The 16,528-nt window shown below is 40.5% G+C and overlaps 2 protein-coding genes across 2 annotated transcripts; one reads left to right on the plus strand and one right to left on the minus strand.

The window, feature by feature from the left end:
- Window positions 1–3,544: 3,544 nt before the first annotated feature.
- On the minus strand, window positions 3,545–4,758 carry LOC133410734 (trace amine-associated receptor 13c-like). The gene is made up of 2 exons (XM_061692214.1): window positions 4,571–4,758; window positions 3,545–4,358 (listed from the first exon to the last, which is right to left on the minus strand). The coding sequence occupies exons 1-2, from the start codon at window positions 4,741–4,743 to the stop codon at window positions 3,545–3,547; spliced, it is 987 nt and encodes a 328-aa protein (XP_061548198.1). The 5' UTR covers window positions 4,744–4,758.
- Window positions 4,759–8,958: 4,200 nt separating this feature from the next.
- Window positions 8,959–10,124, plus strand: LOC133410611 (trace amine-associated receptor 7e-like). Its single transcript, XM_061692003.1, has 2 exons — window positions 8,959–9,131; window positions 9,317–10,124. Exons 1-2 carry the CDS (start codon window positions 8,959–8,961, stop codon window positions 10,122–10,124), a joined length of 981 nt encoding a protein of 326 aa, XP_061547987.1.
- The last annotated feature ends 6,404 nt before the right edge of the window (window positions 10,125–16,528 follow it).

Genomic DNA, 16,528 nt, shown 5'->3' on the forward strand with positions numbered 1-16,528 from the left:
GAAATAATCTTCAATTACTTCTCCAAAAAGCAAAACAATTAAATTATGTTGAGATCCTATTCCATAGATGACAAAAAGTAGCTGTATTTTCTATCAACGAATTATATAACTGGTGTATATTTATTCAAGACAGCTGCAATTCTATGCTGTTAACGTCGCTTGACCACAGTTGAATTAAACCTGCAACTCCCAGCATTTGAAATAATCTTCAATAACGTCTCCAAAAGGCAAAACAATTTAATTCTAAGAGGTATATTCCATAGATGACAAAAATAGGTGTGTGTGTTCGATCAACAAATTACACAGTGTATATTTATTCAAGCACACGCGCAATTCTATGCTGTGAAGGTTATTTGACCACGGTTGAATAAAAACTCCCACCATGCCGTGCTGCATGCGTCACGTTTGGTGGCCGCGAGGTGGTGACATTGGTCCTTCCTGAACTCGCAAAGTGATTTATTTTTTTTCTCGCTTAGTACAGGAACTGGTTTATTGATATCTTATAAAAAGAACATGAGAAAAATGTATATCAGAAACATGAAGATATGTGCTGTGAGCACTTTTGTATTTTAACAACTGTTTACACAATTAAAATTGCAAATATGAACAGAATAAAAAAAAAAACGTGCATTTATTCAGATTTTCCTTTAAGTAATTGGTTCATTGTTTCTTTTTAAAATAAAACCAGTCAAATAAGTTATTTTACATACTTTATATTTGACAAGGTTGTATAAATTGTTCAAATAATTACGAATAATACAATAAAAACATGAGAATGGATTATTATTTTGTTACTACCACAATAATTATTCATACTTTATAATCTATTAACATCATAAAATAATTGTTTTTTTTTTTACTATCTTACACAACATGCATGCAGATTAAAACTTTTTTTTTTAACTCATCTACAAATAAATTGGCTCGTCTATCTGTTTTTGAACAAACAAACAGTGGCTCTCGAGCACAACAGTACTAATGTTAATACACGTCGACATGAATGACGTTTCACGCTTAACAGCGCATTAAAAAAGCCTCCGGCATGTTACGTGAAACAGAAGAAACCTTAGAAAGTTATTCATAATCACATCATCAGTGAGAATCTCTTCAGGTGTTCCCTGACAGGTAACATTCGAAAGGAAAACAATTACATTTGTATACAGTAGTGGCCTAAAGTGTGTTGAGCTCTCGGGAGCCAGGCTGCAGTATGTGCAGTGACAATGTGTTTGTTGAGCAGCTCTTCGAAACCAGGGGTAGGAAAAGGCGTATATCAAGGGGTTCACACACGAGTTGAAATCACACAAATGAAAAACAGAAGTCTTGAATGCAGCTGCGATTTCGCCGTCACCTCTGAGCGAGACAATTTGTATTCAGCCCCTTGTACTCTGTTACCCTAAAAACCAATCCAATCCAACCAATTGACTGCACAAGTCACCGAATTAGTCATCGAGTCCACCTCTTGTGTAATTTACCCTCAGTATAAATGCACCTGTTCTGATTTGCTGGAGTAACACTAATGAAAAAAGGCCAAGGAAATCTCCTGACAGGTCAGGGATAAAGTTGTAAAGTGGTTTAAAGCAGCTTTATCAACTCTATTTTCAATTGTACCAGGTAGGTCCTGGAAGAGGTCCTCTGAGCTTTTAGTCAGCCATGTTTTTGACACCTGTGATGATGACAGCAGCTTGTATTCAGAGGTGTGAAGAGAACACACAACACGTGAGGCAATGCTTGTGTTTGTCCATGCAGATAGATAGACAGAGAGACAAACAACAGTCTTGTTGTTGTTCTTCATCGAGTGGAAAATGTCAAAAACAGGATGACGTCAGTGTTTTATACCAAAAACTAATGTGACTAATGTAGCTGGTTTTTTTTCTGGATAACTGATTTCTGCTCGTCGTCATCTCAATCTCCCACTTCAGGCACATGTTCTTTTTCCAGGTTCGCAGTTCCATTTCACACGCGTTGCCTGTGACTGAATTTAACATGGATGTCTGTGCTTTGGTTACTCTAACGTTGTAGAGAACATGTCTTGTCAATCATGCGATTATTTTTTATTTTTTGTTCTTGATGTGCAGGCAGATTTGGAAGATTTACTTTGATGTTCTTGACGCATTATTTATTTATTATCGTTGGCACTGCCGTGGCGGCACGGTGGAAGACTGGTTAGAGCGTCTGCCTCACAGTTCTCAGGTCTGGGGTTCAATCCCCGACCCCGCCTGTGTGGAGTCTGCATGTTCTCCCCGTGCCTGCGTGGCTTTTCTCCGGGCACTCCGGTTTCCTCCCACATCCCAAAAACATGCATGGTAGGTTAATTGAAGACTCTAAATTGCCTGTAGGTGTGAAGGTGAGTGCGAATGGTTGTTTGTTTCTGTGTGCCCTGCGATTGGCTGGCAACCAGTTCAGGGTGTAGCCCGCCTCCTGCCCGATGATAGCTGGGATAGGCTCCAGCACGCCCGCGACCCTTGTGAGGAGAAGCGGCTCAGGAAATGGAGGGATGGCACCGCCGTGAGCAATCTCCTTATGGTGGAGGAGGGTATCCATTGATCCAAGGAGTGAAATTGTCTGGGGCTTTACGGATGGATTGGATTGTCACCTCTCTGGGAGGCAGGACTGCACTGTGACAAAAACTTGGCCCCTCATAATTAGTGGAGCACAACCGGGTATTAATTTATGTATGTGTTCCCCAAATGAAAGTGTTTTACTATTCGTCAAATCCCACAAGAGTCAGGTGAGACGTGGAAATAAGAAAATGAAGACATAAATTACTGAATTACTTCTTAAAATGGGTTTGATAAGAAAAATGCTTGCGATGTTATTAAAAGTGAAGCTACAGATATAAGCAAGAAACATGAATTATATGATTTGCTTTAGCGGGCCACATAAAATGAGGTGGCGGGCTGGCTGTGGCCCCCGGGCCTTGTGTTTGACACCATTGTTCTCTCCTTCTTATTGAAGTCATCTCTAATGTACAGGCTACTGTATTCTCTGAATTTCCCTGATCTCGTAGCTCAGTTCTCAATGTATGTTTAATCACAGGATGTATTTTTGATATGTGATGGCTTCATGTCATTTGCATTTAATCATATTCTATTGTAATATATAGTGTAGGATGTACCATGTCAATGTTTGAGACTGGGGGCTTCAATATAATTCCATGATTTTCAATCTTATGATGTGTTATTCTACAGCATGTGAGTTTTTCTTGTACAGCTTTGATGTCTCGTTATTGATGGATTTTACTTGTAATTATTATTCCTTTTGAAATGACTGATAAAGATCACTTTGCACATATCATATTAATGGATTAGTATGTTTAGGGGGGGTTTGAGTTAAAAGTGACAGACCAGGACTCAGTGCATATGGTTCCACCCTTTATTGTCATATTGGCGGTAACACGTGTAAACAACAATGCTCTTAAATGTCATCACCATAAGTAACAGCCCGCTGTTCTCCTTGGTTGCATCATCACATTATTATTCTGCACACACGGTAAAAGAAAAGTACATTTGAGATGAAGTCTGCAGTACTGTAATGTCCGAGGCCGCTACAGTATGTTGGCCTCACGGGAGCCAGGCTGCACAATGCGCAGTGTGACAATGTGCGTTACAGCTCTTCGAAACCAGGGGTAGAACAAGGCGTATATAAAGGGGTTCACGCACGAATTGAAATCAAACAGGTAAAGAACATATTGCGCAGATGACGAAAAGGTTGAATCACCCATGAGAGAAACAATGTAAAATGGACAAAAGCAAACAAGGAAGAAGAGAACGAGAACACCAAGAGTCCTGGCCGCCTTCAACTCAGATTTGTTTGCTGCCAAAGAGACGGCATGTTGTAATTTGCCACATGCAACATGGGAGCGCATGGCTCGAGCCTGAGAAACAGCAACCACAAACACTCTCAAGTACAGAGTGACAATGATGCATAGAGGAAGGATGAAAATCACAACCAGATCAAGAATCCCTCCGCCAATGTCGATATGAATAACGCACTCTCCGTAACAGGAGCTACACTTTTCGGGGCGAGCCATCTGATCCCGCAAAATGATGCTACTGTACACAAAGCACAAGAACCAACAGAGACAAACACAAATTTGAATTCTTTTCACTGTGACTTTGAGATGATAATGCAGAGGATCACAAATAGCCACGTAACGGTCAGCCGATATCAGCACCATGTTTCCTACTGAGGCAGATGTGATGATGAAGGAAAGGAAATGATACCAAAAGCATGCAACATCACCTAAAGCCCAGCAGGATGTGCTCATGTAGATCTCGCCGGGCCACAGCAGGAGTCCCACCAGGAAGTCGGAGACGGCGAGAGAGAGGAGGAGGAGGTTGGTGGGAGTGTGGAGTTGCCTGCACACAAGAAGGGGGTGGGGGGAAAAAAAAAAAAAAAAAAAAAAAAAGACACCAACATAGAGAGGACATGTTCTCATTTGGACAAAAAAAAACAAAAAAGAAACATCAGTAGCAATGTCAGAGCCAAAAAAGGACAGACAACCATACTACATTTTGCCATAGGCAACGTGTGTGAAATGGAGCTGCAAGCCTGGAAAAAGAACATGTGCCTGAAGTGGGAGATTGCGATGATGACGAGCAGGTTGAGCAGCGCAGTGAGGACGCAGACGACGGGCAGCAGGACAACCGAAAGAACACCTTCAGATAACCCAGAAAAAGACTTCCTGCAGGAGATGTTGGCCACTTGTGGAAAGCAGAGCTCTGATTGGTCCCCGGTCTCCATCGAGAAGCCGGAGCTGAAACAGCATTCTGCCTGAACCTCTTTTTTGTACACCTCATTTATTTGTTCTTGTACCTCCCCCAAGAACATGTGATTGGATGAAAGTTTGTCAATGTTCTCAAACTATGAGGTCATGACGAGCGCCATACACTACCACACAACGAACCATCAACTGTCATATGAATACATACATATTCACGCTCGCATCATATTCCACATCACCCTAAAATGTTTTGATTCCGTAATCGTTGTGATACGATCGAAAGCAATAAAAGAAGGCTCGCCGTCGGGTTAGGATTAAGGGCAGTCCTGGGCATTAGACGGCCCACGGGCCAAATCCCGCCCGCCTTATGCCCCTTAAAAATGAAGGCAAACAATGATTCATTCTGTGCATGTAATACAAGTGTGTTGCTTTTATTTTGGAACACCGGATGTGTCCACGTGCTGACTGGGGACGGCAAAAGGCGATATCCCCCCAAAAATGTCAGTCCGCGTTAAGAAAAAGAACACTTGATACTGAATGCCACGTTTGAACTGCTAAATATTTATTGACTTAGGTTCAAGGTCAAGCTGTGTGCTTAGTTCGTGGCGCGCAGGAATCGCCACGAAGAAAAGTACAAGAATTTGACTGATGGGGAGCACGCATAGGAGCTGCAAACGAGGCAAGGATTACTTTTATAAACACAAGCAGGTGTCAAGACAAGACATAGGTACTGGATGTAACTAAAATGTTCAATACCTGCATATGAAAACGGACAATATAATTAGAGGAGTGATACACAAATAAAATTAGCTCCAGTTTGTAAGAATTGGATAGGGATTAAGAATTGTAGGCCGCTTTTTATGTCACAAATCGGCCCAAATGTCCAGGAAATTTGTGACCGAAACGTTGACTCGTTGGTAAATAACGCCCGTACGTTAGTCTTGTCAGGTGTGACGAAAATGTGATTTTTAAACTTTCGAGAGTTTTTTCGTTGTTGCTGTTGTCCATTGGAAGAAGGTGAAAGAGGACATCCTCGTGTAACTCTTCCTATGCAGGGCTCGAGAGATACAGCGAGCACAAACACTCTCGTGTACAGAGATTGGTGCGGATCGCTGTGCCAAATTGACAAACAAGCCGACGAGCCTTGCACTTGAGCGAAAATCAAGATAAAAATCTCGCCCTGAAAAGTCTGTTGCCGTTGCAGTGAGGACACCGGATAGCTGAAGGAAAGCCAGGCTGAGCGTTTGCTCTGCTTTTCCTCTGCGGACGTTTATGCCCCGCAACCGGCGGGTCGTCGATTCGTACGCCCGCCCGAGCGCATGCCGTTGTCGTGTCCCTAGGCGAGACCACTTCACCCACATTGCCTATGAACGAATACGGTTGGATGTGCGGCGGTGATGCGAGGGGCCGTAGGCGCAGAATGGCAGCCACGCTTCCGTCGGCCGGCCCCAGGGGAAGGGGAGTTTGCAATTTTCACCTTCCTGGTGATCTGGGTTCGAGTTCCTACACTGCCTGGGTTGTCGGGGAGATATTGAACCTTCATAGTAGGACCTTATGATAAACATGTCTGCTAAATTTCATATTGCTCAATCAAATGGGCTTTGGGGGTGAATTAATTAAGAAGAAAAAAACTACAAGTTTGCGTTTGCTCAACATGAGCCTAAAATGTTTGCTTCAACATAAAATATTATTTATATATATATTATAAAGTCTCTTCAGGCATGTCCTCTTGAGACTTTTTTTGTGGTTCTACTCATGATAGACACGAGTAGAAAGGTGCTGTTAAGTCAAACTGGTTTCGGGGGGCCGAATTTTGAAACAATTCATGAGCTAACTTATTCCTTGAGTTTATGTTTCATGGTGAGTCATCAAACGTTGCTGCCATGTTCTGCCCACACACTATAAAAACAGAAAACAGAATGTTTTTCCCAATTTAGCATCGCCCATCTGTCTCGTATACCGTGCGTGCTTAAAATTCGGTCGCAATCAGATAAAATCTCTGGGACAGTTTTGTCTATGAAAGACTCGGAGCGAGTACAACAACAACAACAACAAAAAAGGCCCAACAATGGCCTACTCAAAAGAAAATGGCAGACCTGCTGTATGCTTTCAGGAATGGTTTGGACTTTTGTGGGTCTGCTCATAGTCCACATTCCTAACAATTTTCATATTGGTAAGTGAAACTTTTTTAGGGGGCTGAATTAAAAAGCAGTCATCAAAAAAGGCAGTTGTTAGGCACTGTAACAGTCAATTTGTCTTTGGTATAAAACATTGACGTCATCCTGCTTTCAACATTGTCCAGTTGATGAAGAACAACAAGCTTGTCTTGCTGTCTGTCTGTCTGTCTGTCTGTCTTTCCGCGGGGGAAAACACAAACATTGCCTCACGTTGTTGTGCTATTTTCACACCTCTAATTGCAAGCCTTTGCCATCATTACACACTAATGGTCCAATGTGTGAACCAGCGGCAAAAACATGGTGGACCGATGCGCTTGGGGAAACGTGTCCCCCGGGAACACACAAGGCACACTTGAAATGATACTTTTTTAGAAAGGAATTCCAGTATCTTAAATATTGAATTTGGAACAAATCAAATTTGTAACTTGTGTTTCCGACCCTGAGGTATTTTTTTGATGTTTCCCACGCGTACCACGGATCTCACTACTAAGTTGCTTCTTGAAATTTCCGTTTCGAAAACAGAATCTGAATAATGATTTATTTTTATTTTTTTTAACTTACAGGGCCTTGCTTGATTATTAACCCTTCCCAAATCCCATTTCTGCAGGAGAAGGCCATTTTCTGTTTTCAGAGCACAAAACAAGAGCCATAAAAAAAACCCCACACGTTTTAGCTTTTGATGCATGCAGTTTTTGACAAATCAACAAATTGACCTCCACGTTATGACAAAACCCCGTCAAATTCCTAACTTGGCATCACCCATCCGTATACGTGCTTCAAATTTGGTAATGATCAAACACTTAAACAGGAGTTCAAACCAAAACAGCAGATTTCTTGTATGTTTTACAACATGGGCTCTTGAGACTTTTTGGTGGATCTACTCATGACAGACATGCCGAACAAATTTCATGTTGCTTCGGGAATCTGGTGCAGGCGTTACATTTTCAAACAATTCAAGGGGTTGATACTGAGCATTTGTGACAAGTCATCAAACCACCGTGCCTGACCTACACGCTACGACAAAAACACAAATTAGTTTGGTTGAACCTCTAACCTCCAAACCTAATCCAGCTTCCTTCTGGTGCATGATAATGACTGTCCTCGTGTGGCTGGAGACTAACCTTAAATTTAACTTTCAGGGATCATTTCTACAGTTATTGACTTGAGAAATGTGTTTTATATATTTATATCATTCTGTTTAATTCATCATCTCGCTACACTCATAACACACAACAAGAAGAATATAAGAATATGTGCCTGTGACTGTTGTTATATTGTCTGTCTGCATGTGTTGCACAACCATTCGTGTTCAAATATCCATTGTTAAAGGGATCTAAATCTGCGACTAATGATGCTAACAATTAGCATGCCATAGGCATTTTTCATTGTTTAAGTTAAGACGACTTTCCTAAGGCATAGCTATGTGGTTGTTTTAAATGCAGTGTGTAATTGTCTTTGTTTTCTGTGTAATTTGACAATTAACTCGAACTGGGAGGGGCATTAAACACCCTGAAGCCACTTTTTTGAAGAATTGCTCACGAACCATTTGCCAAACTGCTGCTCGTTGCGCGCGTATCGCAAATGTTTACCCGCAAGTCAAAGCAAAAAACAAACAAACAAAAACAATCTGCCCAACATTACAACATGACCAAGATATTTTCTGTGGATTTTTTTGATTTTACTTTTCTTGTATAAAAACATCAAACATGTTTTAAAGGATTACAAATAAATCCATCAATCAGCACCTGCGTCAACTCTACCGTTTGGTGTCGAGCCCTAATTTCTGGACCAAACCGCTAACCCTAATCTGGCCTCCTTCTGGTATATGACAATGACCGTCTTCACATGGCTGGACACCAACCGTAACCCTGAAGCTAACTGTCATTGTTGGGCTTGCCAACATCGCAAAGAGGCCAAGACAAGGACCAATCAGAGGAAGGCGAAAGAGGAAGTGCAACACTGACAAAGGGAGGGACGAAGTCACCGGCGCAGATAAAGCGAGGACCTCGAAGAAAGAAAGCCGCCAGAGCTCCATCTTCTCGTCTCTTCTTGCTCACCATGGAGACCGAGGACCAATCAGAGCTCTGCTTTCCACAGCTGGCCAACATCTCCTGCGGGAAGCCTTCGTCTGGTTGGTCTGAAGGTGTTTTTGTGACCGTTCTGCTGTACTTCAGCTGCGTTCTCACTGTGCTGCTTAACCTGCTTGTCATCACCTCAATCTCCCACTTCAGGCACATGTTCTTCTTCTCTAACCGTAATGCGTTTGACTGATTTAATCGCAGGCTGTTCATGATTGTTCTCGCCTCATTTCTCTCAAGGAAACAACGAAACTGTGTGCATTGAGTACTAGACTGTGTGGAATGATGCGTCATCATTTGAAGTGGTTTCAACAGCCTGTTGGTTGATTTGTGTGCAGGCGGCTCCACACTCCCACCAACTTCCTTCTCCTCTCCCTCGCCGTTTCCGATTTACTGGTGGGCCTCCTGGTGTGGCCCGGTGAGATTTACCTGAGAAAATCCTGCTGGACTCACGGTGATATTCCGTGTTCTGTGTATAATTTCGTCTCCTTCACGGTGACGTCCACCTCGGTGGGAAACATGGTGCTGATATCAGCTGACCGCTACGTGGCGATTTGCGATCCTCTGCATTATAACGTCAGAGTCACCGTGAGAAGAATTCAACTTTGTGTTTGTCTCTGCTGGTTCTCGTCTCTTCTCTTGAGTAGCATCTTGATTAAGGATGATCTGGTGCATCCCGGGATGTATACCTCATGCTACGGGGAGTGTGTTATTCACATTGACTACACCGCAGCGGTTTTTGACCTGATTCTGACTTTCATCCTTCCTCTCAGCATCATCATCACTCTGTACATGAAGGTGTTTGTGGTTGCTGTCTCTCAGGCGAGAGCCATGCGCTCTCGTGTTACATGTGGCAAACGCCGACCGTCCTTCCCCATGAGAGCAAAGAAATGCGAGTTGAAATCAGCCAGGACTCTTGGTGTCGTGGTCCTGGTTTTCCTGGTGTGCTTCTGTCCGTACTACTGCGTCACGCTAGCCGGTGACAGCTTGCCGAGTGCCTCGCACGTGCTCAATCTGTACTACATGAACTCCTGTTTGAATCCCTTGATATATGTGTGGTTGTACCCGTGGTTTAGAAGAGCTGTTAAACGCATTGTCACTCTGCACATACTGCAGCCTGCTTCCTGGGGGGACGACACACCGTAGACCACCCATGTGCTTTCTTTCTGTGGCCATCGCTTTGAAAATGTTTTCTCAAAAGGCGACTGTTATTTAAAATGTTGACATGATGAGGTTGTTTGTCGACGTCAGTCGTGTGTGTTTGGATTTTTAACACAGCGGTGTGTTTTAAAAACCGTACCTATAGGCACAGCATATACTTCTACTATGTCGTATCATAACGGCACGAGGCATAACGGTGACGTCACATATGTCGTGTTGAATGTGATCCGTGCCACACGATAAATGAAGACCAGTGTAACCATGACAACCTCTTCCTACCCCCAGCACAACCAGTTGGTGGCAGAATACACTTGACTCTAACTAGAAAATAATGCATGGAAGCGTTTGGATTTTTATCTCTGCTGTGTGTTTTATGACTGAACCTTTGTGCAGTGCATTACTACACCCTGCACATTTTGATCAATGTGATTGATTCACAATTTTACATGATACATGAAGACCACAAGTCATTTAATCATGACATCGAGGAGAACCCTAACCTTGACTGTAACACACTAACCCTAGTCATAAGAATTTACCTTCCGCCAATCACTAAACGATTATGTTAACGCTTTGTATTTTGAAAATTTGAAAAACTTTGTCACTGCTTCCCGGCAAATAAGCTTCCTCTTAATATCGCTGAAACCAATTATAGAGGTCTTAATTAAGACTCACTTAAAATTCTGGAGAGTAGATGATTCCTTCTGGATCTAAATTACTTTTTGGAAAATTGCGGTAACACATCGAACAAATTTACACAAAACAAATAAATGCAATTGAAAAGAAGGAAAATCAGGATCATCTGTAACGTCTAACCCCTTCATATAATAATTTGAGACGTTTTAACTTTTTAGCTATTGCAGAATGAAAGCATCTCTTTCAGTGCATCATATTTTTCAAATTGAAAATGAAGTCAATGCAGTAATTGCAAGTAAGAATTATGCCACCAAATATTAAATGTTATTCACTTGAAGTTAATGTAATAATGTCTGTTCCAATACTTTTGGTCACTTAAAAAGTGGGTGGCTTCAAACAAAACGTGCTCAGTCATGAGTTCTTTAACACATCTCGATGTAAATACCACGAAATAAAAGATGGAATTCTGAACTTTTGTCTCGTATTCATCTTTTGATCTGAAATCCAAATGCTGACATCCAATCTATAATATATATATATATATATATATGAATCCATGCATCCGTTTTCTGAGCCGCTTCTCTTCACTAGGGTCGCGGGCTATCCCAGCTATTTTCGGGCGAGCGGCGGGGTACACCCTGAACTGGTTGGCAGCCAATCGCAGGGCACATACATACAAACAAACAACCATTCGCACTCACATTCACACCTACGGACAATTTAGAGTCGTCAATTAACCTGCATGCATGTTTTTGGGATGTGGGAGGAAACCAGAGTGCCTGGAGAAAACCCACGCAGGCACGGGGAGAACATGCAAACTTCACACAGGTGGGGCCTGGATTCGTGAGGCAAATGTACTAACCAGCCGGCCACCATGCCGCCTATATATACAACTATGATTATTATTATTTTCACACAGGTCCAGGTAGCTGAACTATTTTTTCCCCTTAATAAATAAAATCACCATTTAAAACATGCATTTTATGTTTGCTTGAGTTATCTCTGTCTGATATCTACGTTTGTGTGTATGATGTTAAACATTAAAGTGAGGAAATTATGCAAAAATTAGAAGCCTTGAGAAACAGTTATTATTTATTGGCCAGCAGAGGGAGACAACTGCCTATTTTCTTTTTCTTTTTTTATGGCGCGGGGCCAAGCTGCAGAGTTTTCACTCAATTGTGTAATATCGTTTATTTTTGTTATTATAGCTATTATACTTATCATCATAATAAAAATTTTATTTTGTATGTAACTCACTACAACATTGAATCTCAGAGTGCTAATAGTAATTGTTAAATTATTAATGATTGATATAAGCGTTAATATTGTTATTTTTATGATTCTTATTGTAAAATGTATTAATTGTAATAATTAAAGTGTAAATAAAACTTTGTAACATTTAAAATGATATTCAATTAATTAAAATAAAAAACTAAACCTTAAACTTTAAAAAAGGAATATAAAAAATTTAATAAATATATTCAGAGATATGTATATAAATAACCTGGCTTGACTAATATGATTTACATTTTTAAAATTGGTGAGAACCACCCCCCCACCCACATAATTTTCATAACTATGCAATTATATCAAAACTAAGAAAATCATTCTAAAACAAACATTCACATTTTTCTGCATGAATCAAAATGCATAAAACAATTAAATAGTACAAATCCCATAAATACACGCACACGCACACACACATACATATATATACCATATATATATATATATATATATATATATATATATATATATGGTGTTATTGGTGTGAATTAAAAAAAAAAAAAAAACTTTTTTCTAACATTATGACGCATATAATTCTAATAGGTATTTTTTTTAAAGATGTAATTGAAATGTAAAGATATATGTAAATATCAATAAATTATAAATGAGGATCAAATTCTTAAAACATGAAACACATGACAAAAATTCTGTTTAAAAAAAGTACACTTCTAAAGGCGTTGAATCCCCCTTTTTTTTATGAGTGTATGACGAGTAGTCACCAGTAGAGGTCACCCTCGGCCAACTTTTCTTTTTACATTCCTGTGTCCGGTCTTGTGCTGTCCTCACTTGTCAGCCGGTCGCAACTTTGCAGTCTGAACAAGCCTTCAACACATCAGCAGCTCACACGTGCATTGACGAAAACAGCAAACACATTCGCTGCTCACTTCTCTTGAGACAACATTTCACCTTAAACCAATCAAATCATTGTATTACATGTCAGGAAGTGCATATTTATCTGCTGTCTTTGTCTCTGTCCATTCTGAGAGCGACCGAGACGAGCAACTGAAATGTTCTCACTCACACCATTGAATGGCTCTCGCACACACAACTCGGCCCAGGGAAGTCCTCTCACACGCTACTCTCATACAAAACTCATACAATACACAATACGTGTTACAGTAGTGTGTGTTGCGTGTGTGTCGGAGGTTGTGATTTATGTCCAAACCGCAGCGGGTGCGTCACGTGTGCTCGCATTTAAGAGGACAAGCCCGGAGCCGTCGAGCGCATTCTTGCGGCCATTTTGGCGAGCTCGCTGTTTTGCCACGTCGACGCGCGACTTCAAGCGCGCCCGCACGCACGCCACCTAAAAGTGGTGGAGTTCTTTGATCGTACTTTCAACTTTGTCACTCTGGTGTCTCGCATTTAGAGGGAAGATCCGACTTTGAAGGTGTTTAGTTCGAAACGCGACACGCTACGTCACCATGTTGCTGTCGTCGTCGTGTACATTTGTCCATTTGCAGCCCGCCCCGTCCGTTTTTTCGGCGGCCCGCGGCAAATACTGCAACTGAAGATCGACTTGACCCACAAAGTTAATAACAAAGAAAGGAGTGAAAGTGAACAGCGTAAGAAGAGTGGGTGTTGAAAAACAAAATGGGCCCACTACAACTAATGCATAGGTTTTATGTAGTGTTGAGCTTTTCTCCGTCTTCAAAGATGCAAATAAACCATTTACACATAAAATAGTAACACCATTTCCCTCCATAACACTTTTGGCGAATGAAGGGAATTCATCTTTTGGTGGTTTCTTCTGTTTTCTTCCACTTCCTTCCACTGTATCGTGTTTTTGATGTTGCACACAAGCGTCCAATAACAATGTTGTTCGAATTCCTGCCTGTCTTTGAATGACTTCCTGTGTGTGCGAGTGCGTGTGTGCGTGCGAAAGGATAATAAACCAACTGATGTTGTGCCAATGGTGGCGGGCGGCTTCACTTAGCGCTTGATGAAATAAAGAAGAAAAGAGGAACTCCCGCTGGGTTTGTTAGCCTCCAGACAGGCGACCCCCCCCCCACCTCTAGCCCCCTCCCCACTGCCACGGCAACAAGGATGAAGATGAGGATGATGAAGGATGAAGGCAGCTGGGAAAGGCAACAAGGAGAAGTGAATGAAGTGGGGTTTCAATCCAGGGTTAACTGTTCAAGGTTTTAACAGGTGCTTGGGTTTCAAATTAGAATTTGAGGCTTGAGGCTGTGAAATTTGGGTTCGAAACAAGTGTCAATTCTTTTCTTGTGGTTTTTCTTTTCTTCCCGTAATGCAAACGCGTCACACAGGACGTTGACCAACGGCATGCGGAACATACTGCAATCTATTTCACATGTTATCCTTACATGACTCATGTAAAAGTCCACAAACGAGACAAGTACACACACGCACACACACACACACACACACACACACACAACACGACTACGCTGACTGAGAATAAAAATGACGACGAGGATCTGTTTCAACTTCTCCGGCATCTGCGGAATGTTCCACAAAGGAGAGGAGAACATCCCGACTTGTGACACTTGGATCATGTGACCTGCACATCATAACCCTACTTTACTTTATTGACCGCATATTAGTGGGCAGGGGGTCTTGAACCCCCTGATACGGGCTGTTGCACATGGCCTAGTCTGACATCGTGCCATCACGAGAGACCACATTTGTCTTGTTGTCCAATCCGAGCATTACTGTCGCGACAGCAACAACAACAACAACAACTAATAATCATCATTATAATAATACCAATGTGTGTGATTTTTCTCTCAACTAGTGCAATTTTGTCGACAAAAATGGAATTTTTGTATCTTAAATATGCATTTGTGTGCAAATCTACCACTTTTCTGGACAATTCTATGTGTTGTGACAGTGCAGTGTACATATTGTACAGTGTTTTGGGTAAAACTTTGCATTGTTTTCCCAAAAATCAACTTTTTGTGATCAAATAATGCACTTTTGTGGCTAAATATAAAACACTTTAAGCCACAAAACTAAGTTCTGCTTAATCTAGCCTTTTCCTGTTCCTGGTCCAATGTAGTCTTTTCGAGAACAACATAGGTTATAGGCCAAGTAGATCCTTTAGTGACGCACCATTGCATTTTTATGCACAAATATTGCACTTGTATGACAAAATATAGCATTTTTGTGGCAACGAATAGCAAATGCTGACTTCCTACGAAGTCCAATACGTCGAACACTGCTTTGATGTTCTTTTTTCACGGTTTATTTCCCGCAGAGCGTGAGGTGAGGCTTTTTGTCTCTTTGGTGTCGGGGGTCCTGGCATTCCTCGCTCCCCACACCCGCCGACAGCTGGACGAGAACCAGCTGACCGGTCGCCATGGGAACCCATCTATCGGCTTTCAGGCGCAGACAACGGAGCGCAATTGACGTTGAGCCTCACACACACACACTGCAGATGTATTCACAAGCCTAATTTCTCAAGCGGTATATTATTCATTATTAATTTAACTTTCTTTGATGCCACTAAAACAAGAAACAAATCCTGTGTCTTTCCTCACAATTGTTATAATATTGGATGAAATGTTTTTTCTTTAAAATGGAAAGATATGCATTTTTTCCCCTCAACTTTTTTGTTGTAGAATTACGATCATACACTCATAATATTGAAAACACAATCCTTAAAAAATTTAACTTTTTTTCAGAAAAAAAACAAAAATTTGAATTGTTTTTATTTTTGGGAAAGGTACTATTCTTTCATACAGAAAATAAAACTGTCGCACAAAAATCCAACTCTAAAATACAGTTAATACTGTTGTAATACTGGAAAATATGCCTTTTTTTCTGAAGTCTGAAAAATGAAATTCTATTGCAGCAACGTTTTCTCCCCCAAAAGTTCAGAAAAAGTAATTTCTTCCTTTCATATGTATATATTTATATATATATATATATATATATAAAATAAAAATAAGACATACATACATATATATATATATATATATATATATATATATATATATATATATATATATATATATATATATGTATGTCTTATTTTTATTTTTTAGAAATTGTGTAAAAAAAAAATCTACGTTTTGGAGGGAATATTTTGTCTTGACAGAATAATAATGAAAAAATCTCACCTTTTAACTGAAGTCTTTTTATCAACAAAAAAAACTTTTCAGAGGAATTCACTTTTTCTTGGAATTTTCACAATATGACACTTTTCCCCATTAAACTACTACTTTTTTCTCAATAAATAAATCTCAAAAATACAAAAACACAATTGTTTTCTACATCTAGTGCAAGAATGCAACTCCTATTATTTGAAAAATAATTTTTTCTCAAAAAGTTCATTTGACTCAAAAATAGAACCTTTTTTTCATCATCAGAAAGTTTTTTTCTCAAATGATTAAAATTTTCTTGCAATATATATTTTTTTCAATTAATGAAAGGCACCCTAAGATCTGTCTTAGTCTGTATGTGTGCAATTCCAGAATTCCAACCTTCTGAAACATTTAGCAAGT

The sequence above is a fragment of the Phycodurus eques genome, chromosome 12 (genome assembly GCF_024500275.1).
Source record: "Phycodurus eques isolate BA_2022a chromosome 12, UOR_Pequ_1.1, whole genome shotgun sequence".
Taxonomy (NCBI): domain Eukaryota; kingdom Metazoa; phylum Chordata; class Actinopteri; order Syngnathiformes; family Syngnathidae; genus Phycodurus; species Phycodurus eques.